At 48.2% G+C, this 27,832-nt stretch overlaps 2 protein-coding genes and 1 pseudogene across 2 annotated transcripts; all 3 read left to right on the top strand.

Annotated features, from left to right (window-relative positions):
- The first annotated feature begins 2,659 nt into the window (after positions 1 to 2,659).
- On the top strand, positions 2,660 to 3,598 carry LOC135895540 (olfactory receptor 51G2-like). Its single transcript, XM_065423655.1, has one exon. The coding sequence runs from the start codon at positions 2,660 to 2,662 to the stop codon at positions 3,596 to 3,598; it is 939 nt and encodes a 312-aa protein (XP_065279727.1).
- A 10,417-nt stretch (positions 3,599 to 14,015) lies between these two features.
- LOC135895586 (olfactory receptor 51G2-like) lies at positions 14,016 to 14,954 on the top strand (annotated as a pseudogene).
- An 11,133-nt stretch (positions 14,955 to 26,087) lies between these two features.
- LOC135882142 (olfactory receptor 51G2-like) lies at positions 26,088 to 27,023 on the top strand. Its single transcript, XM_065408943.1, has one exon. The coding sequence runs from the start codon at positions 26,088 to 26,090 to the stop codon at positions 27,021 to 27,023; it is 936 nt and encodes a 311-aa protein (XP_065265015.1).
- The last annotated feature ends 809 nt before the right edge of the window (positions 27,024 to 27,832 follow it).

Genomic DNA, 27,832 nt, shown 5'->3' with positions numbered 1-27,832 from the left:
ACTCAGTGACGGGGCTGGAGGGCAGGCAGCGCTAGGTAGCTTGGGAACCCCTCCATATATCTGCCCATGCTCCATCGTGGGCTGTTCAAGCTACAGAGAAATCTGACATTCAAAGCAAGCTCAAAGTATGAAAATCCCGGTGCCCGGCCTCAGGATTTCTCAAGAGATCCTATTTCTAGAGGTGGCGTGTGCTCTGGGCCCAATCCTGCCAGGGGCTGAGCGAGAGGAGACCCCACAGAATGTAAGTGACCAGTTCCCAAATCGCCTCAGATTTATTTGCTCCTGGAAATTTATTCAGCAAATGCATTTTCAAGGTTTTAAATTGTCTGGCTCGATTGTGAAGGCAGGAATTCAGAGCCGTGTTGCTCTGTGGTAACAGGTCCGATAGGGCGTATGTCTGTTTCCTGACTGGCTGAGGGCTCTAGAATCTCTGCCCTGTAGAGACCCCTCAGAGGTACAGAGCAACCGGCATCTCTGCCCCATCTCTGGTTTCCCAGAGCCATTTTCAAAGCTGTTATTAAGTGGCTCAACTGTGAATGCAGGAATTCAGAGCTGCAGCTATTAACCCAGGGACAGAGGAGCTACTAGACTTCTGTTTGCTGACAAGCGACTGAATGAGGGCTGAGACACTGGGATCTTTTCAGATTCTGAAGAAATCCAGATGACAGACGCTTCATTTTAAGTCCCACTCTCACCTGAGAAATCATCTCTGAAAGTATCAGAGGGGTAGCCGTGTTAGTCTGGATCTGTAAAAAGCAACAAAGAGTCCTGTGGCAACTTAAAGACTAACAGATGTATTGGAGCATAAGCTTTCGCGGGTGAATACCCACTTCGTCAGACGCATGTAATGGAAATTTCCAGAGGAAGGTATATATATGCAGGCAAGAATCAGTCTGGAGATAACGAGGTTAGTTCAATCAGGGCGGGTGAGGTCCTCTTCTAGCAGTGAACACCAAGGGAGGAGAAACTGCTTTTGTAGTTGGTTAGCCTTTCACAGTCTTTGTTTAATCCTGAGCTGATGGTGTCAAATTTGCAAATGAACTGAAGCTCAGCAGTTTCTCTTTGAAGTCTGGTCCTGAAGTTTTTTTGCTGTAAGATGGCTACATTAACATCTGCTATTGTGTGTCCAGGGAGGTTGAAGTGTTCTCCTACAGGTTTTTGTATATTGCCATTCCTGATATCTGACTTGTGTGCATTTATCCTTTTACGAAGGGACTGTCCAGTTTTGCAGATGTTCATAGCAGCGAGCATTGCTGGCACATCATGGCGTATATAACAGTAAATCAGAAAGTAAATCAGAGGGGAAAGAATGGGTTGACATGTGTGTATTAAAGAACAGAGGTGTAGATGTTATGCCAAAACTTCTCATTGTAATACAAATATTACAAATCAAACTTTCATGACACGCACGTATATTGAAAGCCAGCAGTAGAGTTGTTGGAATCTCTACAGGAAGGAGTAGTGGAAACTTCACTGCTTAATGGCTTTTGCTTTAGAAAGTATTTCAGAAGTTCTCCACATACTGTTTGCAATGGGTTTGTGCTATTAACTCTCTGCAGTAAACAGTTGTATGATACTTACATTCAGGGCCATGTACACAATCCCTCTGCAATACCACTCTAAGTCTCAGTTTCAGTAGTATAGAGATGAGGTGCAGGTAAGAGGAGTGTTATAGTGGTTTTATGAAATTTACGCACATCACCTCTTACACACGCATGGCAGAAGTAACTTGCCTCAACTGGATATTAGGGGAAACCTAGTGTTTGCACTAGTCATACTGTGAGGATGAAAAGAAGCCTGTAGGATGATCCACATCTCTGGATTCAGACAACATAGGCCAGGCAAAGCACGTCAACTTTTCTTGGAGGGATTCTTGGGGGTCAGAGTGTATCACCAGGAGCATTTGATAAGGGAAATTTAATAGAACCCAGTTCTGATCCAATTTACACATTTAAATGTGGAGTGACGTAGTTGAAGTCACTATTATTGAATTAGCTTCTATGCAGGGCAGATAAATACAATGACCATTTTCACCATGCACTTGCCATGTGTTAACACACATGTCATGATACAATGGGCCACAATCAGAAGTTAAGAGCCAGAAAGGGTGTCCGTGTGAAGGTCAAAATTGTAAAATCACAGTGTTCAAGTAGGCTGCGGAACGCAAAGCCACAAGATATCAATGGGGCCAAGAGCTTAGAACCTTTCAAAGACTGACTGGATGTGTATATGGGTAACCACAAAATCCAATTCCAGTATTGAGGATTGTTTTAAAAAGTCTTGGAAGGGCCCACAACCTTCCTGATTTACACCACAAAATATGTCTAGCTAGTAGGTGTCGAGGGAAACTTTTCCTGGGAGCAGGTAATCTCATAGCTGCCTATTGCAGGGCTTCTTCCACCTTCCACTGAAGCATCTAGAACTGGCCACTGGATACTGAGCTAGATGGACTGCAAATCTGATCCAGTCTGGCAATACCTATCTTCGTATCTGTGGTGTAAATCCAAGACTATATTTTTGCTGATCTTCCTTGAGCTCCTGGGAGTCTCTAGAATTGCACAGAGAGCAGAATGATGTCTCATTAAATATCATCTAGTCACCTTTTCTTTTTCCTTTCAGGAAGGAAAGTTCAAAACTCCTGGAACCCGCCCTGTACATTATGTCAGCTGTCAATGACACCAAACTCAAATACTCAGTGTTCCTTCTCACCGGGATACCTGGGCAGGAAGACGTCCAAAATCTCTGGATCTCTCTCACCTTCTGCTTCATTTACGTTTTTTCAATATTGGGAAATTCAACTATTCTGTTCATTATAAAAACAGATCCAAGCCTCCATGAGCCCATGTACATTTTCCTTTCCATGTTGGCAGTCACAGACCTTGGCATATCGATATCCACCATGCCTACAATACTGGGCATACATTTGTTTAACTCTAGGGAGATCAGCCTCGATGCCTGTTTTGCCCAGCTGTTCTTCATCCACTCATTTGCATTCACTGAATCCTCCATACTCTTGTTTATGGCATTTGACCGCTTTGTCGCGATCTCTAGCCCACTGAGATATGCTTCCATCTTAACCCTGCCAAGAGTATCCAAGATGGGACTGGTGTGTGTGCTAAGAGGGGTGGCCGTATCATTCCCATTCCCCTTTCTCCTGAAACGATTGCAATACTGTCGAGCCAATGTCCTCTCCCATTCCTACTGCCTGCACCTGGATGTCATGAATCTGGCTTGTTCGGACATCACAGTCAACTACATCTATGGCTTGTTTCTTACAATCTTCACGGTGGGGTTGGATTCACTGCTCATCTTCCTCTCTTATGTGATGATCCTCAAAACTGTGCTGAGTGTTGCATCACACACGGAGTGCCTCAGGGCCCTGAACACCTGTGTCTCCCACCTCTGCGCTGTCCTGTTCTTCTACATACCAGTTATTGGCTTGGCTTTTATACACAGATTTGGGAATAGCTCATCTCCCTTACTACAGATTGTCCTCGGCTACATCTACCTGCTCGTCCCACCCCTCATTAACTCAATCGTGTACAGCGTGAAAAGCAAACACCTTCGTGCAAGGATAATCAGAGTGTTCGTCAAGTGAAAGATCAGTGCTGGCTCCAGCGCTGCTGACCTGGGAGATGAAAAACACCAGCCACCTATTCCTTGCTGGACCCTTCCATCTGAGACGACATGAGCTACTGATCTCCACTCTGTAGAGAGAGGTTCAGCCACGGTTTAAGGCTTGGAGCACTGGGAGAGGGGCTGGTGAGTGGGGACAGCTCACTGGGGGATGGAGACCAAGGCAGTCAGCAGCATTTACAAAGGGCTTGTCTACATTACCAAGTTTTGTCAATGAAACTAATGTCGACATGAAAAAATCGAGAAAAGCAAAGTGGCCAAAGCGAGTCTACATTTTCTCCCTCTGTAGACAGATTGTGTCCACATTCAGGGCACTATTGTCGACAGCATGAGCAATGCACTGTGGGTATGTATCTGTGATGTTACTGACATAACCTGTGAGCGTATAGATCATTTTTGCAACCACCGTTATATATTTGCAGCAAATATTGTACAAAGGTTGTTGTGTAAGTTGTCTATGGAAAGGTTATGATTTGCTGATTATGATTATGCTGTTTGTATGTGTGTATCGTTTTTGTAGTTGAAGTTACGAATATTGACTATGTACTTGTATTTTAATGTGTTTTGATTCTAAGTAGCCTCAGTGAAGCATTTGGTCAACTTCTTGAGAAGGGACTATTCTCAGTGTCGTGGTCAAAGACCCCCACGCAGTCATTTTAGTTCAAAGACTCATAGCCTGAGGCCTTTATTGACATACAAACCAGTGCGCACTGGGGTGTGGTCCGGAGACCAACACCCCTAGCAACAGCTCACATGCTGCTTTTATTCCATTAAACCACAAGCAGGGTACAAACAATACGTCATGAGTTAAGAAATTGGGGACCAATTATAAGCTGGGCATGGGGTGAACACGAGCTCGGGGGCAAATCACAGGCTGGGTTTGGGGTGATCACGAGCTAGGGTGTTGGGGTTGGGGTCAGTCCTCTCACCCCCCTCCCTACCCTCTGACCTAATTTCCGAGGAGTGGGTGTTTGTTTGGGTAGAAGGGCGCTTGGTGGTTTCCGCAGGGGTGGTATTCGGCCCTAGCTTTGGTACATTTCTTAAGACTTGAACTATGTCATTTTCCGGGGGATTTCAGCAAAGGCTTAAGGGGGGGGCTAGTTTGCAGATAGCTGGAATCACGGAATAGGTCATAGATCATGCAAAGGAGAAATTGCATGAGTCAGTTTGCATTTAGCTAAAGTTACCTATTGCTTCACACAAGCGGTTATTATATTTCATTAGCCATGAACATATTTCACCAGTGCTGCTGGGGGGGGGGGGGTGTCATTCCCTCCTCTGTTGCTACTTTTGACTGGGCATAGCCTCACAAACTGATTTGAGCAGTTTGGTTCAGGCTTTTAGGCCTACCCCATTACCCACGAAAGTCCTCAGTATGGCAGTTTTCTAGGGGAGATGTTTCAGGGTCTTCAGGCCCAGGATCTTGGTTATCGGAAAGAAGGCCACCCTGCTCTATTTCCCCACATCAGTAAGTGCCCAATCCAAAAGCACTTAACTGACAATGGACTTTGTGAGACGCCAATCCACAACTGAGCTTTCCTGTGAACGTTCAAACTAACATGTAAACAACAGCATCACCCTGTAAGGAACTGAGTCATGTATGGACATGTGACTTGCCCATGTGGCTCCAGTCTCCATCTTGCTGCTGTAATTTTCCACAGTAAGAACAGAGAAGTGTCCTTCCACAGGGAAGAGACTATAAAAAGCCCTGGAAACTCTCCCATTTTGTCTTCAATCCTGCTTCTTGCCTCTGGAGGGACCTTGCTACAAACTAAAGCTCTCAACAAAGGACTGAATGACCCATCCCAGCTGTGGATGTTTGTACTCCAGAGACCTGATTTGAGCCTGCAGTTTATTCCATCACTGCTACAAGTCTTAAACCAAGAACTTTCCCTTTACTGTATGTAATTGATTCCTTTTAACCAATTCCAGCTCTCATCTATATTTCTTTCTTTTTATGAATAAATAAATCTTTAGATTTTAGATTCTAAAGGATTGGCAACAGCGTGATTTGTGAGTAAGATCTGATTTGTATATTGACCTGGGTCTGGGACTTGGTCCTTTCGGATCGGGAGAACCTTTTTTCTTTTACTGGGGTGTTGGTTTTCATAAGCATTTGTCCCCATAACGAGTGGCACTGATGGTGATACTGGGAAACAGGAGAGTCTAAGGGAATTGCTTGTATAACTTATGGTTAGCCTGTGGGGTAAAACCAGAGTCTTCTCTGTCTGGCTGGTTTGGTTTGCCTTGGTGTGCAAAGGAACCCCAGCCTTGGGCTGTAACTGCCCTGCTTTAAGCAATTTATCCTGAATTGGCACTCTCAGAAGTGTCCCACCAAGGGCAGCATCGTTACAGTATCCCACAGTCCCTGGTGACGCCATCTGTCTCTAGGTGTTGTGGGAAGGCGGAAACGGAGCGTTGCACATCCTGAGATGTGCAAAATGTTCCGTCACGCACTGCTTTTTGTCCCAGCCCTCCAATGGTTTCCGGCTTCCTTTCGTGCTGTTTTTCCAACTCTCAGTCTTTGTAGTGCGCACCAGCATCTGCAGTGAGATAGGATGGATCGTGTATTTCTCTCGCTCTCTTCCCTATGTGCTGTTAACTGTCGTGAGGACATTGCGCATGGCAGCACAGTTACTCGTGAAGTTACGGACAGAGGACGACTCGCAGGCCCCCAACATTCTGCCTGATATGGACGGCAGCAACTTATCAGTGCTTTTGGCATTCACAAAGCAGCTGCATATGTAGACCATCACTTTTGGGCTAGGGAAACAAGCACGGATTGGTGGGATCGCATTGTCATGCAGATGTGGGATGAAGACCAGTGGGTACAGAACTTTAGGATGCGTAAAGCAACCTTCCTGGAGCTATATGCTGAGCTGGCCCCCGACCTGCGGCACAAGGACACCAGAATGAGAGCTGCCCTTTCAGTAGAAAACTGTGTTGCAATTGCTGGGTGGAAGCTGATGAATCCAGACTCCTACAGGTCAGTTGCAAATCAATTTGGAGGGGGGAAGTCCACTGTTGGGGCTGTATTACTCCAAGTGTGCAGGGCAATAAATTGCATCTTGCTACTGAAGACCGTGATGCTGGGAAATGTGCATGAAATAGTGGATGGCTTTGCAGAGATGGGTTTCCCTAACTGTGGCGGTGCAACTGATGGCACACAAATTCCAATTTTAGCGCCAGAGCCCCTTGCCTTGGAGTACATCAATAGGAAGGGATACTTCTCCATGGTGGGAGGGAGTGCGGGGGTCGAGCTCTGGGAGGAAGTTTGGGTTTGGGATGCAGGCTCTGGGCTGGGCCAGGGGGTTGGGTTGTGGGAGGAAGTGCAGGGGTTTGGGATCTGGGAGGAAGTTTGGGTGTGGGGTGCTTGCTCTGGGATGAGCCAGGGCCTTGGGGTGCAGAAGGAGGTCAGGGGGTGGCACTTCCCAAGGGTGGCGCAGCTCCCAAAGTGACTGGCATTCACACCCCTCTGGCAGAGGCTTCTAGGCGGGGGGAAGGAGGGCAGGGGGCTGCAGTTCCTGGCCAATAGGAGTTGTGGAGTTGGCGCTCTGGGTGGGGGGAGCATACGGTGACACCCCCCCCCCCAGGGGCCGCAGGGACATGCCGGTCGCTTCTGGGAGCGGGGTGGAAGGAGGGAGGCAGAGTGGGCAGGGAGCCGCCTTAGCCCTGGCTTTTCCATGCTGCTGCTGGAACGTCTCTGTGTGCCCCTGGAGGGGAGGGGGCAGCGGGTTTCCGGGGCAAGGGCAGCACACAGATCTGCCTCCTGCCCTGCACCAGGGGTGCGCAGAGACGTGCCAGAAGTCGGCCGTTTCAGGGCGTGGCATGGGGCCACCAGCTACAGCATCCAAGCAGGCTGCCTGCCTGAGCCCTGCTACGCCGCCGGCCGGGACTCGGGGGCAGGTTGTCAGATGAGATTTCTCCTGCATTTTTTGGGCTCCCCTGTGGTTGGGGGCGCCGTGCCACCACACGGCTTGTTTCATGGTAAATTCACTCCTGGTCATTACTGTCCATATGGTTCCGATTAGTGACGTGGCTACCTTGGGGGAGGCCAAGTGGTAACAATGATGCTGTCACAGCTGTGATCTTGCTGAAATAAAATAAAATAGAATAATAATATAGGACCTGATTTCTCCCTAGCAGTCCCCTTTGCTGCATTACCAACCCAGGGTGCAGACCAGGGAAGGGAGATTCCACAAGGCTCCTACTTGGATATTTCCTTTGGATTGTTCCGGGGTGGGGGGGGTTCCCTTCCCTTCCCTTCTCCCTGAAAAATGAAAAGAGGGACCCAGAATCCAGGGATCCACAAAGTTAGGCACATATCTCAGTGATCCACTGGTAGCTAGGCTCACCTACCAACAATCTCTGGGCCTCCACAACTGCTCTAGGACTCTCTCCATCTCCCTGCTAGCACAGGTTCATCAGAGATGTGCTACCAGGGCCTGTCACAGTAGCCACTGCAAGCAGGATCTGCTGAAGGGGTGTTGTACAGGGTGGAGGGGGCTGCACATAGGAAGGCTGATTGAGTAGCTGATGGGCACAATACCTCAGCCATAGTCGGGAGGTTTTGACCTTTCCATACGCAGAGTGCCGCCATAGACTCAGTCCGTATTACCTTCACATATGTTACGAGGAAGAGGTAGATGAAAACCTCCAATTTATAAAGTCAGTAAGAGCATATGGGACCAGGGCCGGTGGAAAGATGTTTCATGCCCTAGGCGAAACTTCCACCTGGTGCCCCCCCCGTCCCCGAGGCCCCGCCCAGAGGTGCCCCCCCATGCAGCAGCTCCCCCCCTCCGCCCTGAGGCACCCCCCCACGGCAGCTCCGCACCCCCACCCTGAGGCACTCCCCCCACGGCACCCCCCCCCGAGAACGCCATGGCTGCTTCACTTCTCCCGCCTCCCAGGCTTGCGGTGCCAATCAGCTTAGGCGCCGCAAGCCTGGGAGGCGGGAGAAGTGAAGCAGCCACGGTGTGCTCGGGGAGGAGGCGGGGCAGGGAGGAGCTGGGGCGGGGAGTTCCCCTGCAGGCGGCCCTCCCCGCGCTCCACTGCCCCAACTCCTTCCGCCTAAATGCCGGCAGCGACTGGGGCAGCCTAAGATCCGGCCGCTGCGGTCGCTGCCGAAGAAAATGGCATCCCCCAAATCCTAGCACCCTAGGCGACCACCTAGGTCGCCTAAATGGTTGCACCGGCCCTGTATGGGACAAAAGCCTCCTTTCCAAAAAATGTCAGGTCAGCTGGGACAGGACTTAAATAAGGGACTGTACCAGCCAAAACAGGACCAATGGGCACCCTACCACACACTCAAATGTGAAATTGCAGAACTATTAGCTGTGGCTTGTAACCTATCACTTAGCTTCTGTACCAAAAGACTGGAGGATAGCTAATGGATATTAGCCAGTATTGGCAGGGATGGTTTCCATAGCCTCTTTTTGCCAGAACCTGGGAATTGAGCGACAGGGGATGGATCACTTGATGATTCCCTGTTCTGTTCATTCCCTCTGGGGCACCTGGCATTGATTGACCATTGTCAGAAGACAGGATAGTGGGATAGCTTGACCTTTGATCTGACCCATTATGGCCGTTCTTATGTTCTTATGACGTCTGCTAGGGTTACAGAAGGAGTCCCTGGAAAAGGGTTGTCTGCAGCAGTCCATCCATCAGAGAAACAATTTAAGAACATAAGAGTGGCCATATTGATTCAGACCAATGGTCCATCAAGTCCAGTGTCCTGTCATCAGACAGTGGCCAGTGGAGACGCTTCAGGGGGAATGAACAAAACAGGGCAATTATCGAGTGATCCATCCTCCGTCGTCTGCTTCCAGCTTTTGGGAGTCAGCGGTTTAGAGACACACAGAACATGGGGCTGAATCCCTGACCAGCTTGGCTACAGCTACTGATGGACCTATCCTCCATGAACTTACCTAGTTGTTTTTTGGATCAGTTATACTTCTGTGTGAGGAAATACTTCCTTTTGTTTGATTTAAACCTGCTGCACATTAACTTCAAGGGTGACCCTGGTTGTTGTGTTATGTGAAGCGGTAGATAACACTTCCTGATTCACTTTCCCCACACCACTCATGATTTTATAGATCTCTATCATAACCCTCCTTAGTCATCTCTTTTCAAAGCTGAGAAGTCCCAGTCTTTTTAATCTCTCCTCATAGGGAAGCTGTTCCATAACCCTAAACCTTTTTGTCGCCCTTCTCTGTTCTTTTCCAATTCTAATATATAATTTTTGAGATGGGGCAACCAGAACTGCACAAAGTATTCAAGATGGGGGCGTACCACGGATTTATGTAGATGAAATATGATATTCTCTGTCTTATTATCTATCCAGGAGGCTACCACTATTTACCTCTCTCCCTTCTGAACACTGACTATTTATTTCTACCCTTTGTCTCCCATCTTTTAACTAGTTACTGATCATAAAATCTTAGAAGATTAGGTTGGAAGAGACCTCAGAAGGTCATCCAGTCCAAACCTCTGCTCAAACCAGGACCAAACCCAACCAAATCATCCCAGCGATGAGAGGACCTTCCTTCTTCCCCCATGACTGCTTTCTTTTCTTAAGAGCCTTTGGTGATGGACTTTGTCAAAGACTGCCTGAAAGTCCAAGTACACTATATGCCCTGGATCACCCGTGCCCACATTTTTCTTGACACATTCAAAGAATTCTAATAGATTGGTGAGGTATGATTTTTCTTTGAAAAGCTGTATTGATTCTTCCCCAACAAAGTGTGGCGCTGCTGGGCATATTGCAAGCGGAGCACCCACAAGCAGAGGAACTGAGAATAAGTAGACATTTCTGGTCACACAGTCCATCAGCAGCAAAAACATTGTTTCCTTCTTTACTGTGCTACAGAGCCTCCTGTTGTAAGGAACAAGGTTACACCACAGCCAGCCAGACATGACAGTGACAGGCTCGCAGAGTCACTGGGTACCTGAGGCACAGCTCAGAGGGTCTTTCTTCTTGTTCAGGCATGAGACACGCTCACGCCAGGTAAGCAAGGCCATGCACATTCCTCATGGAAATGGTCATGACCCAGTCCCAGCTCCAAGTGCCTGCTACTGCTCTCTATTGGACACAAACAGCTGCCTCCCCCACATCCTGCTACCCCCAAACTTGGTGATGATAGAAATTTGGATGCAGGCTGGGAGGTCTATCTCCAGTGCTACAGCAGCTCTCATTGCTCATGGAGTGGGTGGGAGGTCAGGATCAGTCTGAGGGGCCTCACAGCAGGGCTCTGTTCGGCCAGGCAACGTTCCCCAGATCCTTCGCTCTGAAACCATGTCCTGATTCCCCCTCTTACTGCCGAGCTGCAGGAGGGGCCCAGAACTCCCTCGTCAAAGGGTGCTGTGCTAATGACAGGCCTCATCCCCAAGGGGTGTTGGGAAGAGTTCAGGTTCTTCACCCAGTGCCCCAAATCGTTCTTATGAGGCACACAGAGCTGAACACACTCTACGGCACTTAGCTCTGGCCCCAATCATTATAGTGTCCGAGCGCCTCTCGGTCTGTAACCCCCTGCGCCAATAAAGGTACCTCACTTTATTTTCATTTACTTCCTATTACTTATAATATAGGAGGAGGATGAAGAAAAGAGAATGAAAAATGGGAGGGGGAGATAAGAGAGAATATTCTTTTCCTTGGCTGGGTCCCAAAAGGGAAACCCAAAAATAAAGCTACGCATGGGGCTGCACTAACTCTAAATCCGCCACTGGTTATGACAAGCCCGGATTCCAGGAATAGAGCCTGCAGCAGGGCTGGCACTGCAGTCCAGGTGGGTAGCATCACCACGCATCCCCTGTGATTTGTCCTCCTGCAGTTTGCCATTGATCACGACAGGAGTTAAAGCTGGTGCACACAAAGCCAAGCAGCTGACATTCCCCGATGGCCAAGCAGCCCCCAAGGGACTTTGCAAGCATGCTTCATAAAGACACTTGCCTCCCTATCTGAAAGATACTGCCTGCTGCCCATGCTACCTTTCTGATGACTCCTTGTCCTTTAGGGTGAAGACCTCTGGTGTCAGCGGCTCCACTTCTAGCAGGAATTGGGTACGTTGGCAGGTTTCACTATCTTTAAAATACAAAGTGAAGGGGAAAGGCTGAAGGCTGTTTCCATTTGCAGATGTTCTATGCAGCGGCAGAGGACTCAGCTGGGCTGTCGGGGTGACTCAGTGATGGGGCTGGAGGACAGGCAGCACTAGGTAGCTTGGGAACCCCTCCCTATATCTGCCCATGCTCCATGGTGGGCTGTTCAAGCTACACAGAAATCTGACATTCAAAGCGAGCTCAGAGTATGAAAATCCCGATGCCCTGCATGAGGGTTTCTCAATCGGTCCTATTTCTAAAGGTGCCGTGTGCTCTGGGCCCGATTCTGCCAGGGGCTGAGTGAGATGAGACCCCACAGAATATCAGTGACTAGTTCCCAAATCACCTCAGGTTTATTTGCTCCTGGAAATTTAACCAGCAAATGCATTTTCAAGGTTTTATTGTCTGACTCGATTGTGAACGCAGGAATTCAGAGCTGCGTTGCTCTGTGGTAACATGTCCAATAGGACATATGTCTGTTTCCTGACTGGCTGAGGGGTCTAGAATCTCTGTAGATTATTCCTCAGAGGGACTGAGGAGCTACTAGACTTTTGTTTCTTGACAAGCAACTGAATGAGGGCTGAGACCTTGTGATCTCTGGTTTCCCAGAGCCATTTTCAAAGATGTTACTCCCTGGCTCAGTTGTGAATGCAGGAATTCAGAGCTGCAGATACTCCGGATAGAGGCTACAGACTGACAGAACAGAACCTGAGGAGAACCAGTCAGCTATTAACCCAGGGACAGAGGAGTTACTAGACTTTTGTTTGCTGACAAGTGACTGAATGAGGGCTGAGACCCTGCGATCTTTTCAGATTCTGAGGAAACCAAGATGACAGACGCTACATTTTAAGTCCCACTGTAACCTGAGAAATCATCTCTGAAAGAAGATCAGAGGGGAAAGAATGGGTTCACATGTGTGTACTAAAGTACAGATGTGTAAATGTTATGTCAAAGCTTCTCATTGTAATACAAATGTTACAAACCAAACATTCATGACATGCCTGTACATTGAAAGCCAGCAGTAGAGTTGTTGGAATCTCTACAGGAAGGAGTAGTGGAAACTTTACTGCTTAATGGCTTTTGCTTTAGAAAGTATTTCAGAAGTACTCCACATACCGTTTGCAATGGGTTTGTGCTATTAACTCTTTGTTCAGTGAACAGTTGGACGATACTGTCTCCTGGTTACTGACCAGAAGTTGGTTCTAACATTCAGGGTCATGTACAAAATCCCTCTGCAATACCTCTCCAAGTCTCAGTTTCAGTAGTATAGAGATGAGGTGCAGGTAAGAGGAGTGTTATAGTGGTTGTATGAAATTTACGCACATCACCTCTTACACACGCATGGCAGAAGTAACTTGCCTCAAATGGATATTAGGGGAAACCTAGTGTTTGCACTAGTCATACTGTGAGGATGAAAAGAAGCCTGTAGGATGATCCACATCTCTGGATTCAGACAACATAGGCCAGGCAAAGCACTTCAACTTTTCTTGGAGGGATTCTTGGGGGTCAGAGTGTATCACCAGGAGCATTTGGTAAGGGAAATTTCATAGAACCCAGTTCTGATCCAATTTACACATTTAAATGTGGAGTGACATAGTTGAAGTCACTATTATTGAATTAGCTTCTATGCAGGGCAGATAAATACAATGACCATTTTCACCATGCACTTGCCATGTGTTAACACACATGTCATGATACAATGGGCCACAATCAGAAGTTAAGAGCCAGAAAGGGTGTTTGTGTGAAGGTCACAATTGTAAAATCACAATGTTCAAGTAGGCTGCGGAACGCAAAGCCACAAGATATCAATGGGGCCAAGAGCTTAGAACCTTTCAAAGATTGACTGAATGTGTATATGGGTAACCACAAAATCCAATTCCAGTATTGAGGATTGTTTTAAAAAGTCTTGGAAGGGCCCACAACCTTCCTGATTTACACCACAAAATATGTCTTGCTAGTAGGTGTCGAGGGAAACTTTTCCTGGGAGCAGGTAATCTCATAGCTGCCTATTGCAGGGTTTCTTCCACCTTCCTCTGAAGCACCTAGAACTGGTCACTGGATACTGACCTAGATGGACTGCAAATCTGATCCAGTCTGGCAATACCTATCTTCCTATCTGTGGTGTAAATCCAAGACTATATTTTTGCTGATCTTCCTTGAGCTCCTGGGAGTCTCTAGAATTGCACAGAGAGCAGAATAGTCTCTCATTAAATATCTTCTAGTCACCTTTTCTTTTTCCTTTCAGGAAGGAAAGTCCAAACCTCCTGGAACCCGCCCTGTACATTATGTCAGCTGTCAATGACACCAAACTCAAATACTCAGTGTTCCTTCTCACCGGGATACCTGGGCTGGAAGACGTCTAAAATCTCTGGATCTCTCTAACCTTCTGCTTCATTTACGTTTTTTCAATATTGGGAAATTCAACTATTCTGTTCATTATAAAAACAGATCCAAGCCTCCATGAGCCCATGTACATTTTCCTTTCCATGTTGGCAGTCACAGATCTTGGCATATCGATATCCACGATGCCTACAATACTGGACATATATTTGTTTAACTCTAGGGAGATCAGCCTTGATGCCTGTTTTGCCCAGCTGTTCTTCATCCACTCATTTGCATTCACTGAATCCTCCATACTCTTGTTTATGGCATTTGACCGCTTTGTCGCGATCTCTAGCCCACTGAGATATGCTTCCATCTTAACCCTGCCGAGAGTATCCAAGATGGGACTGGTGTGTGTGCTAAGAGGGGTGGCCGTATCATTCCCATTCCCCTTTCTCCTGAAACGATTGCAATACTGTCGAGCCAATGTCCTCTCCCATTCCTACTGCCTGCACCTGGATGTCATGAATCTGGCTTGTTCGGACATCACAGTCAACTACATCTATGGCTTGTTTCTTACAGTCTTCATGGTGGGGTTGGATTCACTGCTCATCTTCCTCTCTTATGTGATGATCCTCAAAACTGTGCTGAGTGTTGCATCACACGTGGAGTGCCTCAGGGCCCTGAACACCTGTGTCTCCCACCTCTGCGCTGTCCTGTTCTTCTACATACCAGTTATTGGCTTGTCTTTTATACACAAATTTGGGAAGGGCTCATCTCCCTTACTACAGATTGTCCTGGGCTACATCTACCTGCTCGTCCCACCCCTGATTAACTCAATCGTGTACAGCGTGAAAAGCAAACACCTTCGTGCAAGGATAATCAGAGTGTTCGTCAAGTGAAAGATCAGTGCTGGCTCCAGCGCTGCTGACCTGGGAGATGAAAAACACCAGCCACCTATTCCTTGCTGGACCCTTACATCTGAGACGGCATGAGCTACTGATCTCCACTCTGTAGAGAGAGGTTCAGCCAGGGTTTAAGGCCTGGAGCACTGGGAGAGGGGCTGGTGATGGGGGACAGCTCACTGGGGGATGGAGACCAAGGCAGTCAGCAGCATTTACAAAGGGCTTGTCTACACTACCAAGTTTTGTCGATGAAACTAATGTCGACATGAAAAAATCAACAAAAGCAAAGTGGCCAAAGCGAGTCCACATTTTCTCCCTCTGTCGATAGATTGTGTCCACATTCGGGGCACTATTGTCGACAGCATGAGCAATGCACTGTGGGTATGTATATGTGATGTTACTGACATAACCTATGTCCGTATAGATCATTTTTGCAACCACCCTTATATATTTGCAGCAAATATTGTACAAAGGTTGTTGTGTAAGTTGTCTATGGAAAGGTTATGATTTGCTGATTATGATTATGCTGTTTGTATGTGTGTATCGTTTTTGTAGTTGAAGTTACGAATATTGGCTCTGTACTTGTATTTTAATGTGTTTTGATTCTAAGTAGCCTCAGTGAAGCATTTGGTCAACTTCTTGAGAAGGGACTATTCTCAGTAACTGCCCAGTCAAGAAACACTTAACTGACAATGGAGTTTGGGAGACGCCAATCCACAACTGAGCTTTCCTGGGAACGTTCAAACATGTAAACAACGGCGTCAGCCTGTAAGGAACTGAGTCATGTATGGACATGTGACTTGCCCCTGTGGCTCCAGTCTCCATCTTGCTGCTGTAATTTTCCACAGTAAGAACAGAGAAGTGTCCTTCCACAGGGCAGAGACTATAAAAAGCCCTGGAAACTCTCCCATTTTGTCTTCAATCCTGCTTCTTGCCTATGGATCAACCTTGCTACAAACTAAAGCTCTCAACAAAGGACTGAATGACCCATCCCAGCTGTGGATGTTTGTACTCCAGAGACCTGATTTGAGCCTGCAGTTTATTCCATCACTGCTACAAGTCTTAAACCAAGAACTTTCCCTTTACTGTATGTAATTGATTCCATTTAACCAATTCCAGCTCTCATCTATATTTCTTTCTTTTTATGAATAAATAAATCTTTAGATTTTAGATTCTAAAGGATTGGCAACAGCGTGATTTGTGGGTAAGATCTGATTTGTATATTGACCTGGGTCTGGGGCTTGGTCCTTTCGGATCGGGAGAACCTTTTTTCTTTTACAGGAGTATTGGTTTTTATAACCATTCATCCCCATAACGAGTGGCACTGATGGTGATACTGGGAAACAGGAGAGTCTAAGGGAATTGCGTGTATAACTTATGGTTAGCCTGTGGGGTAAAACCAGAGTCTTCTCTGTCTGGCTGGTTTGGTTTGCCTTGGTGTGCAAAGGAACCCCAGCCTTGGGCTGTAACTGCCCTGCTTTAAGCAATTTATCCTGAATTGGCACTCTCAGAAGTGTCCCACCAAGGGCAGCATCGTTACAGTATCCCACAGTCCCTGGTGACGCCATCTGTCTCTAGGTGTTGTGGGAAGGTGGAAACGGAGCGTGGCGCATCCTGGGATGTGCAAAATGTCCCGTCACGCACTGCTTTTTGTCCCAGCCCTCCAATGGTTTCCGGCTTCCTTTCGTGCTGTTTTTCCAACTGTCAGTCTTTGTAGTGCGCACCAGCATCTGCAGTGAGATAGGATGGATCGTGTATTTCTCTCGCTCTCTTCCCTATGTGCCGTTAACTGTCGTGAGGACATCGCATATGGCAGCACAGTTACTCGTGAAGTTACTGACTATGGATGACTCGCAGGCACCCAACATTCTGCCTGATATGGACGGCAGCAACTTATCAGTACTTTTGGCATTCACAAAGCAGCTGCATATGTAGACCATCACTTTTGGGCTAGGGAAACAAGCACGGATTGGTGGGATCCCATTGTCATGCAGATGTGGGATGAAGACCAGTGGGTACAGAACTTTAGGGTGCGTAAAGCAACCTTCCTGGAGCTATATGCTGAGCTGGCCCCCGACCTGCGGCACAAGGACACCAGAATGAGAGCTGTCCTTTCAGTAGAAAACTGTGTTGCAATTGCTGGGTGGAAGCTGATGAATCCAGACTCCTACTGGTCAGTTGCAAATCAATTTGGAGTGGGAAAGTCCACTGTTGGGGCTGTATTACTCCAAGTGTGCAGGGCAATAAATCGCATCTTGCTACGGAAGACCGTGACGCTGGGAAATGTGCATGAAATAGTGGATGGCTTTGCAGAGATGGGTTTCCCTAACTGTGGCGGTGCAACTGATGGCACACAAATTCCAATTTTAGCGCCAGAGCCCCTTGCCTCGGAGTACATCAATAGGAAGGGATACTTCTCCATGGTGGGAGGGAGTGCGGGGGTCGAGCTCTGGGAGGAAGTTTGGGTTTGGGATGCAGGCTCTGGGCTGGGCCAGGGGGTTGGGTTGTGGGAGGAAGCGCAGGGGGTTGGGATCTGGGAGGAAGTTTGGGTGTGGGGTGCTTGCTCTGGGATGAGCCAGGGCCTTGGGGTGCAGAAGGGGGTCAGGAGGTGGCACTTCCCAAGGGTGGCTCAGCTCCCAAAGTGACTGGCATTCACACCCCTCTGGCAGAGGCTTCTAGGCGGGGGGAAGAAGGGCAGGGGGCTGCAGTTCCTGGCCAATAGGAGTTGTGGAGTTGGCGCTCTGGGTGGGGGGAGCATACGGTGACCCCCCCCCAGGGGCCGCAGGGTCATGCCGGTCGCTTCTGGGAGCGGGGTGGAGGGAGGGAGGCAGAGTGGGCAGGGAGCCGCCTTAGCCCTGGCTTTTCCACGCTGCTGCTGGAACGTCTCTGTGTGCCCCTGGAGGGGAGGGGGCAGCGGGTTTCCGGGGCAAGGGCAGCACACAGATCTGCCTCCTGCCCCGCACCAGGGGTGCGCAGAGACGTGCCAGAAGTCGGCCGTTTCAGGGCGTGGCATGGGGCCACCAGCTACAGCATCCAAGCAGGCTGCCTGCCTGAGCCCTGCTACGCCACCGGCCGGGACTCGGGGGCAGGTTGTCAGATGAGATTTCTCCTGCATTTTTTGGGCTCCCCTGTGGTTGGGGGCGTCGTGCCACCACACAGCTTGTTTCATGGTAAATTCACTCCTGGTCATCACTGTCCATATGGTTCCGATTAGTGACGTGGCTACCTTGGGGGAGGCCAAGTGGTAACGATGATGCTGTCACAGCTGTGATCTTGCTGAAATAAAATAAAATAGAATAATAATATAGGACCTGATTTCTCCCTAGCAGTCCCCTTTGCTGCATTACCAACCCAGGGTGCAGACCAGGGAAGGGAGATTCCACAAGGCTCCCTACTTGGATATTTCCTTCGGATTGTTCCGGGGTGGGGGGGTTCCCTTCCCTTCCCTTCTCCCTGAAGAATGAAAAGAGGGACCCAGAATCCAGGGATCCACAAAGTTAGGCACATATCTCAGTGATCCACTGGTAGCTAGGCTCACCCACCAACAATCTCTGGGCCTCCACAACTGCTCTAGGACTCTCTCCAGCTCCCTGCTAGCACAGGTTCATCAGAGATGTGCTACCAGGGCCTGTCACAGTAGCCACTGCCCGCAGGATCTGCTGAAGGTGTGTTGTACAGGGTGGAGGGGGCTGCACATAGGAAGGCTGATTGAGTAGCTGATGGGCACAATACCTCAGCCATAGTCGGGAGGTTTTGACCTTTCCATACGCAGAGTGCCGCCATAGACTCAGTCCGTATTACCTTCACATATGTTACGAGGAAGAGGTAGATGAAAACCTCCAATTTATAAAGTCAGTAAGAGCATATGGGACCAGGGCCGGTGGAAAGATGTTTCGTGCCCTAGGCGAAACTTCCACCTGGTGCCCCCCCCGTCCCCGAGGCCCCGCCCAGAGGCGCCCCCCCCGTGCAGCAGCTCCCCCCCTCCGCCCTGAGGCGCCCCCCCACGGCAGCTCTTCACCCCCCACCCTGAGGCACCCCCCCCACGCCCCCCCCCCCGAGAACGCCGTGGCTGCTTCACTTCTCCCGCCTCCCAGGCTTGCGGTGCCAATCAGCTTAGGCGCCGCAAGCCTGGGAGGCGGGAGAAGTGAAGCAGCCACGGCATGCTCGGGGAGGAGGCGGGGCAGGGAGAAGCTGGGGCGGGGAGTTCCCCTGAATGCCGCCCCCCCCTTGCTGCAGGCGGACCTCCCCACGCTCCACTGCCCCTGCTTCCTCCGCCTAAATGCCGGCAGCGACTGGGGCAGCCGAAGATCCGGCCGCCGCGGTCGCTGCCGAAGAAAATGGCATCCCCCAAATCCTAGCACCCTAGGCGACCACCTAGGTCGCCTAAACGGTTGCACCGGCCCTGTATGGGACAAAAGCCTCCTTTCCAAAAAATGTCAGGTCAGCTGGGACAGGACTTAAATAAGGGACTGTACCAGCCAAAACAGGACCAATGGGCACCCTACCACACACTCAAATGTGAAATTGCAGAACTATTAGCTGTGGCTTGTAACCTATCACTTAGCTTCTGTACCAAAAGACTGGAGGATAGCTAATGGATATTAACCAGTATTGGCAGGGATGGTATCCCTAGCCTCTTTTTGCCAGAACCTGGGAATTGAGCGACAGGGGATGGATCACTTGATGATTACCTGTTCCGTTCATTCCCTCTGGGGCACCTGGCATTGATTGACCATTGTCAGAAGACAGGATAGTGGGATAGATTGACCTTTGATCTGACCCATTATGGCCGTTCTTATGTTCTTATGACGTCTGCTAGGGTTACAGAAGGAGTCCCTGGAAAAGGGTTGTCTGCAGCAGTCCATCCATCAGAGAAACAATTTAAGAACATAAGAGTGGCCATATTGATTCAGACCAATGGTCCATCAAGTCCAGTGCCCTGTCATCAGACAGTGGCCAGTGGAGACGCTTCAGGGGGAATGAACAAAACAGGGCAATTATCGAGTGATCCATCCTCCGTCATCTGCTTCCAGCTTTTGGGAGTCAGCGGTTTAGAGACACACAGAACATGGGGCTGAATCCCTGACCAGCTTGGCTACAGCTACTGATGGACCTATCCTCCATGAACTTACCTAGTTGTTTTTTTGGATCAGTTATACTTCTGTGTGAGGAAATACTTCCTTTTGTTTGATTTAAACCTGCTGCACATTAACTTCAAGGGTGACCCTGGTTGTTGTGTTATGTGAAGCGGTAGATAACACTTCCTGATTCACTTTCCCCACACCACTCATGATTTTATAGATCTCTATCATAACCCCCCTTAGTTATCTCTTTTCAAAGCTGAGAAGTCCCAGTCTTTTTAATCTCTCCTCATAGGGAAGCTGTTCCATAACCCTAAACCTTTTTGTTTCCCTTCTCTGTTCTTTTCCAATTCTAATATATAATTTTTGAGATGGGGCAACCAGAACTGCACAAAGTATTCAAGATGTGGGCGTACCACGGATTTATGTAGATGCAATATGATATTCTCTGTCTTATTATCTATCCAGGAGGCTACCACTATTTACCTCTCTCCCTTCTGAACACTGACTATTTATTCCTACCCTTTGTCTCCCATCTTTTAACTAGTTACGGATCATAAAATCAAAAATTAATAGAAGATTAGGTTGGAAGAGACCTAAAGGGGTCATCCAGGCCAAACCTCTGCTCAAACCAGGACCAAGCCCAACCAAATCATCCCAGGGATGAGAGGACCTTCCTTCTCCCCCCATGACTGCCTTCTTCTCTTAAGAGCCTTTGGTGATGGACTTTCTCAGAGACTGCCTGAAAGTCCAAGTACACTATATGCCCTGGATCACCCATGACCACATTTTTCTTGACACACTCAAAGAATTCTAATAGATTGGTGAGGTATGATTTTTCTTTGAAAAGCTGTATTGATTCTTCCCCAACAAAGTGTGTTCATCTTTGTGTCTGATGATTCTTTTCTTTACTATAGTTTCAACCAATTTGCCTGGTACTGAAGTAAGGCTTACTAGCCTGTATTCCCAGGATCACCTCTGGAGTCTTTTTTTAAAAATCAGCATCACAGCTAGTCATCTGATACAGAGGCTGATTTAAGCCTAAGGTCACATACCACACTTAGTCGTTCTGAAATTTGGTTTTTGAGTTTCCTCAGAACTCCTGGGTGAATCCCATCTGGTCCTGGTGACTTATTACTGTTGAATTGATCAGTTTGTTCCAAAACCTCCCATACAGACACCTCAGTTCGAGACAGTTCCTCCGATTTGCCATCTAAAATGAAAGGCTCTGGTGTGGGATTCTCCCTCACATCCTATGCAGTGAAGAACAATGCAAAGAATTTACTTAGCCTCTCCACAGCAGCCTCATCTCCCTTGAGTGTTCCCTTAGCACCTCAGTCATCCAGTGGCCCTACTCATTGTGTGGCAGGCTTCCTGCTTCTGATGTACTTTTTAAAAAAAATTGCCACAGTCACCAAAAATAATGAGATTTGTTTACAAATAATGAGATTTAAAAATATACTAATGTGGAGTTGGTTTTCATTTGCCTTTGGTGTCTGAGCCTTTCAGGTGCACCTGCTTCAGATTTCCTAGCTTTTCTGCAACGCACTTTTTCAAATAAACTTTTTTTAAGCAAACTGAAAGCTGAGGTTCCCATGCAGTCTCTTGATTCCAGAAGTTGGGGCTTTAAAAATGACAGGAAATAACGCAAGACTCCCAAGAAAAGCTCCAAAGGTGGCGCTGCTGGGCATATTGCAAGCGGAGCACCCACAAACAGAGGAACTGAGAGTGAGTAGACTTTTCTGGTCACACAGTCCATCAGCGGCAAAGGCATTGTTTCCTTCTTTACTGTGCTACAGAGCCTCCTGTTGTAAGGAACAAGGTTACACCACAGCCAGCCAGACATGACAGTGACGGGCTCGCAGAGTCACTGGGTACCTGAGGCACAGCTCAGAGGGTCTTTCTTCTTGTTCAGGCATGAGACACGCTCACACCAGGTAAGCAAGGCCATGCACATTCCTCATGGAAATGGTCATGACCCAGTCCCAGCTCCAAGTGCCTGCTGCTGCTCTCTATTGGATACAAACAGCCGCCTCCCCCACATCCAGCTACCCCCAAACTTGGTGATGATCGAAATTTGGATGCAGGCTGGGAGGTCTATCCAGCGCTACAGCAGCTCTCATTGCTCATGGAGTAGGTAGGGGGTCAGGATCAGTCTGAGGGGCATCACAGCAGGGCTCTGTTCGGCCAGGCAACTTTCTCCAGATCCGTCACTCTGAAACCACGTCCTGATTCCCCCCTCTTACTGCCGAGCTGTAGGAGGGGCCCAGAACTCCCTCATCAAAAGGGGCTGTGCTAATGACAGGCCTCATCACCAAGAGGTCTAGGGAAGAGTTCAGGTTCTCCACCCAGTGCCCCAAATCACCCTGTAAAGGGTACAGACTCATCCCTGCGGTGCCTCCTACTGGTCATCCAGGGAATTAGCTCACCAGCCTCTGGACCGCGCTCTGCAGGCCGGTGATCCGCCTTGTCCTCTACTGGCACCTGTTTCCCTCCCAGGACCCGGTGCCCCTATTACTGGGATGCTGCCCCCTGGCAGTACCCCACAGACCTGGGTCTCCCCTCCCTGGGGAACCCCCACCCACTATCCCCACCTTGCCTCAGCACAAGGCCACTGCCAGTCACCAACTAGCCCCCGCTCCCTGGGGCAGACTGCAGTATAGGCCACTCATCACTGGCAAGGGGAGTTTGGACCTGCTGCCTCGGCCTAGCCCTGGGCTGCCCTCTGCAACTCCTAGTACCCCTTGGCCTAATATTAGGCCGCAGCCTGGGGCTTTCCAGGCTGGAGCTCCCCAGCTCCTCAGCCTTTCCCCAGCCCTGCTCCACTACAGGTACCCTGTCTCTGCTCCCTGCAGCCAGGCCCTTCTCCCTCTGAGTGCAGAGAGAGACTCTGGCCTGAGCGCCTGGCTCCCTGCCTTTATAGGGCCTGCTGAGTCTGTTTGGGGCGTGGCCCCAGCTGCAGCCACTTTCCCCAATCAGCTCAGCCCTTCCAGGCAGGAGCAGGTGTCCACCCTGCTACACACCCTTATGAGGCACACAGAGCTGAAATCTCTCTACGGCACTTAGCTCTGACTCCAATCATTATAGTGTCTGAGCGCCTCACAATCTGTAACCCCCTGCGACAATAAAGGTACCTCACTTTATTTTCATTTACTTCCTATTACTTATAATATAGGAGGAGGATGAAGAAAAACAGAATGAAAAAAGGGAGGGGGAGATAACAGAGAACCTTCTTTTCCTTGGCTGGGTCCCAAAAGGGGAACCGAAAAATAAAGCTATGCATGGGGCTGCACTAACTCTAAATCCGCCACTGGTTACAACAAGCCCAGATACCAGGAATAGAGTCTGCAGCAGGGCTGGCGCTGCCGTCCAGTTGTGTAGCATGACCCCACATCCCCTGTGAATTGTCCTGCAGTTTGCCATTGGTCACGACAGGGGTTAAAGCTGGTGCACACAAAGCCAAGCAGCTGACATTCCCTGATGGCCAAGTAGCTCCCAAGGGACTTTGCGAGCATGATTCATAAAGACACTTGCCTCCTATCTGAACAGATACTGCCTGCTGCCCATGCTACCTTTCTGATGACTCCTTGTCCTTTAGGGTGAAGACCTCTGGTGTCAGCGGCTCCCCTTCTAGCAGGAATTGGGTAGGTTGGCAGGTTTCACTATCTTTAAAATGCAAAGTGCTGTGTAAAGGATGCAAGCTGTTTCCATTGGCACATGTTCTGTGCAGCGGCAGAGGACGCAACTGGGCTGTTGGGGTAATTCAGTGACGGGGCTGGAGGACAGGCAGCGCTACGTAGCTTGGGAACCCCTCCCCGATATCTGCCCATGATCCATGGTGGGCTGTTCACGCTACACAGAAATCTGACATTCAAAGCGAGCTCAGAGTATGAAAATCCCGATGTCCCGCGTCAGGGTTTCTCAATCGGTCCTATTTCTCGAGGTGCCGTGTGCTCTGGGCCCGATCCCTCCAGGGGCTGAGGGAGAAGAGACCCCACAGAATATCACTGACTAGTTCCCAAATCACCTCAGGTTTATTTGCTCCTGGAAATTTAATCAGCAAATGCATTTTCAAGGTTTTATTCTCTGGCTCGATTGTGAAGGCAGGAATTCAGAGCTGTGTTGCTCTGTGGTAACAGGTCTGATAGGGCGTATGTCTGTTTCCTGACTGGCTGAGGGATCTAGAATGCCCTGTAGAGACCCATCCGAGTTACAGGGCAACCAGCATCCCTGCCCCTGCTCTGGTTTCCCAGAGCCATTTTCAAAGATGTTACTCCCTGGCTCAGTTGTGAATACAAGAATTCAAAGCTGCAGATACTCCGGATAGAGGCTACAGACTGACAGAACAGAACCTGAGGAGAACCAGTCAGCTATTAACCCAGGGACAGAGGAGTTACTAGACTTTTGTTTGCTGACAAGTGACTGAATGAGGGCTGAGACACTGTGATCTTTTCAGATTCTGAGAAAAACAAGATGACAGATGCTATATTTTAAGTCCCACTCCATCCTGAGAAATCATCTCTGAACGCAGATCAGAGGGGAAATAATGGGTTCACATGTGTGTACTAAAGTACAGGTGTGTAAATGTTATGTCAAAGCTTCTCATTGTAATACAAATGTTACAAATCAAACTTTCATGACATGCACGTATATTGAAAGCCAGCAGTTGGGTTGTTGGAATCTCTACAGGAAGGAGTAGTGGAAACTTTACTGCTTAATGGCTTTTGCTTTAGAAAGTATTTCAGAAGTACTCCACATACTGTGTGCAATGGGTTTGTGCTATTAACTCTTTGTTCAGTGAACAGTTGGACGATACTGTCTCCTGCTTACTGACCAGAAGTTGGTTCTAACACTTACATTCAGGGTCATGTACACAATCCCTCTGCAATACCTCTCCAAGTCTGTGTTTCAGTAGTATAGAGCTGAGGTGTAGGAAAGAGGAGTGTTATAGTGGTTGTATGAAATTTACGCACATCACCTCTTACACACGCATGGCAGAAGTAACTTGCCTCAACTGGATATTAGGGGAAACCTAGTGTTTGCACTAGTCATACTGTGAGGATGAAGAGAAGCCTGTAGGATGATCCACATCTCTGGATTTAGACAACATAGGCCAGGCAAAGCACTTCAACTTTTCTTGGAGGGATTCTTGGGGGTCAGAGTATATCACCGGGAGCATTTGGTAAGGGAAAGTTAATAGAACCCAGTTCTGATCAAACGTACACATTTAAATGTGGAGTGACATAGTTGAAGTCACCATTATTGAATTAAGAAACTGTCCCTAAGAATTTACCCCATGTACCTTAAGAGACAGTAGCATAATTTGGACTCTCGGGAGGTGAGAAAATAATATATAATGAGGCAATGAAAGACGTTTATGAATTAGCTTCTATGCAGGGCAGATAAATACAATGACCATTTTCACCATGCATTTTCCATCTGTTTACACACATCATGATACAATGGGCCACAATCAGAAGTTTAGAACGAGAAAGGGTGTCTGTGTGCAGGTCACAATTGTAAAATCACAATGTTCAAGTAGGCTGCAGAACTCAAAGCCACAAGTTATCAATGGGGCCAAGAGCTTAGAACCTTTCAAAGAGTGGCTGGATGTGTATATGGGTAACCAGAAAATCCAATTCCAGTATTGAGGATTGTTTTAAAAAGTCTAGGAAGGGCCCACAACCTTCCTGATTTACACCACAAAATATGTTTTACTAGTGGGTGTTGAGGGAAACTTTTCCTGGGAGCAGGTAATCTCATAGCTGTCTATTGCAGGGCTTCTTCCACCTTCCACTGAAGCATCTGGAACTGGCCTCTAGATACTGAGCTAGATGGACTGCAGGTCTGATCCACTCTGGCAATGCCTATCTTCTTATCGGGGGTGTAAATTCAAGACTATGTTTTTGCTGATCTTCCTTGAGCTCCTGGGAGTCTCTAGAATTGCACAGAGAGCAGAATGATGTCTCATTAAATATCACCTTGTCACCTGTTCTTTTTCTTTTCAGGAAGGAAAGTCCAAAACTCCTGGAAACTTGCCCTGTACATTATGTCAGCTGTCAATGACACCAAACTCAAATACGCAATGTTCCTTCTCACCAGGATACCTGGGCAGGAAGACGTCCATCTCTGGATCTCCATCCCCTTCTGCTTCATTTATGTTTTTTCAATATTGGGAAATTCACTCATTCTGTTCATTATAAAAACAGATCCAAGCCTCCATGAGCCCATGTACATTTTCCTTTCCATGTTGGCAGTCACAGACCTTGGCTTATCGATATCCACCATGCCTACAATACTGGGCATATATTTGTTTAACTCTAGGGAGATCAGCCTCGATGCCTGTTTTGCCCAGCTGTTCTTCATCCACTCATTTGCATTCATTGAATCCTCCATACTCTTGCTGATGGCATTTGACCGCTTTGTCGCGATCTCTAACCCACTGAGATATGCTTCCATCTTAACCCTGCCGAGAATAGCCAAGATGGGACTGGTGTGTGTGCTAAGAGGGGTGGCTGTATCATTCCCTTTCCCCTTTCTCCTGAAACGGTTCCAATACTGTCAAGCCAATGTCCTTTCCCATTCCTACTGCCTGCACCAGGATGTTATGAAGCTGGCTTGTTCGGACATCACAGTCAACTACATCTATGGCTTGTTTCTTACAGTCTTCACGGTGGGGTTGGATTCACTGCTCATTTTCCTCTCTTATGTGATGATCCTCAAAACTGTGCTAAGTGTTGCATCACACGCGGAGTGCCTCAGGGCCCTGAACACCTGCATCTCCCACCTCTGCGCTGTCCTGCTCTTCTACACACCAGATATCGGCTTGTCTTTGATACACAGATTGGGGAAGGGCTCTTCTCCCTTACTACAGATTGTCCTGGGCTACATCTACCTGCTCGTCCCACCCCTGATGAACCCAATCGTGTACAGCGTGAAAAGCAAACACCTTCGTGCGAGGATAATCAGAGTGTTTGTCAAGTGAAAGATCAGTGCTCTCTCCAGCGCTGCCGACCTGGGAGATGAAAAACACCAGCCACCTATTCCTTGCTGGACCCTTACATATGAGACGACGTGAGCTACTGATCTCCACGCTATAGAGAGAGGTTCAGCCAGGGGTTAAGGGCTGGAACAATGGGAGAGGGGCTGGTGAGGGGGGACAGGTCACTGGGGGATGGAGACCAAGGCAGTCAGCAGCATTTACTAAGGCTTGTCTACACTACCAAGTTTTGTCGATGAAACTAATGTCGACATGAAAAAATAGACAAAAGCAAAGTTACCAAAGCTAGTCTATATTTGCTTCCTCTGTCAACCGATCATGTCCACATTCAGGGCACCATTGACGACAGCGTGAGCAATGCACTGTGAGTATGTATCCCACAGTGCCTGGTGACACCATTGTAATGTTGCACCCCATAATGCTTTATGGAAATATGCTTATGAATGTAAATATGACATAACTGGAATATGTTTTATGCAACATATGCCATGTAACATATCCCTGTAAAGGTTATAATCTACTGAATCTATTCATCCTATTTGTATGCATGTATCATTGTTGTATTGGAAGTTATGAATATTGGCTGTGTACTTGCTTGATTTTAAGTAGCCTTAGTAAGGCATTTGGTCAGCTTCTTAGGAAAGGAATTTGCAAGTTAAGTGCCCAATCAAGAAACACTTAGCGGACAATGGAACCTTGGAAGACTCCAATCCACATCGGTATCCTTTGGGGGTGGAGAGGCTATCTCTTGACTTTGAACTTGGGACGTTCAAGGTAGCATGTGAACAATGGCT

Source organism: Emys orbicularis, chromosome 1 (genome assembly GCF_028017835.1).
Source record: "Emys orbicularis isolate rEmyOrb1 chromosome 1, rEmyOrb1.hap1, whole genome shotgun sequence".
In the NCBI taxonomy this organism is placed as follows: domain Eukaryota; kingdom Metazoa; phylum Chordata; order Testudines; family Emydidae; genus Emys; species Emys orbicularis.
The sequence above is the reverse complement of the archived record's forward strand: the minus strand, read 5'-3'. Positions and strand labels throughout refer to the sequence as shown.

Excerpts from the sequence above, each read along its gene's own strand:
- LOC135895540 (XM_065423655.1), top strand. The coding sequence starts at position 2,660 with ATGTCAGCTGTCAATGACACCAAACTCAAATACTCAGTGTTCCTTCTC.
- LOC135882142 (XM_065408943.1), top strand. The coding sequence starts at position 26,088 with ATGTCAGCTGTCAATGACACCAAACTCAAATACGCAATGTTCCTTCTC.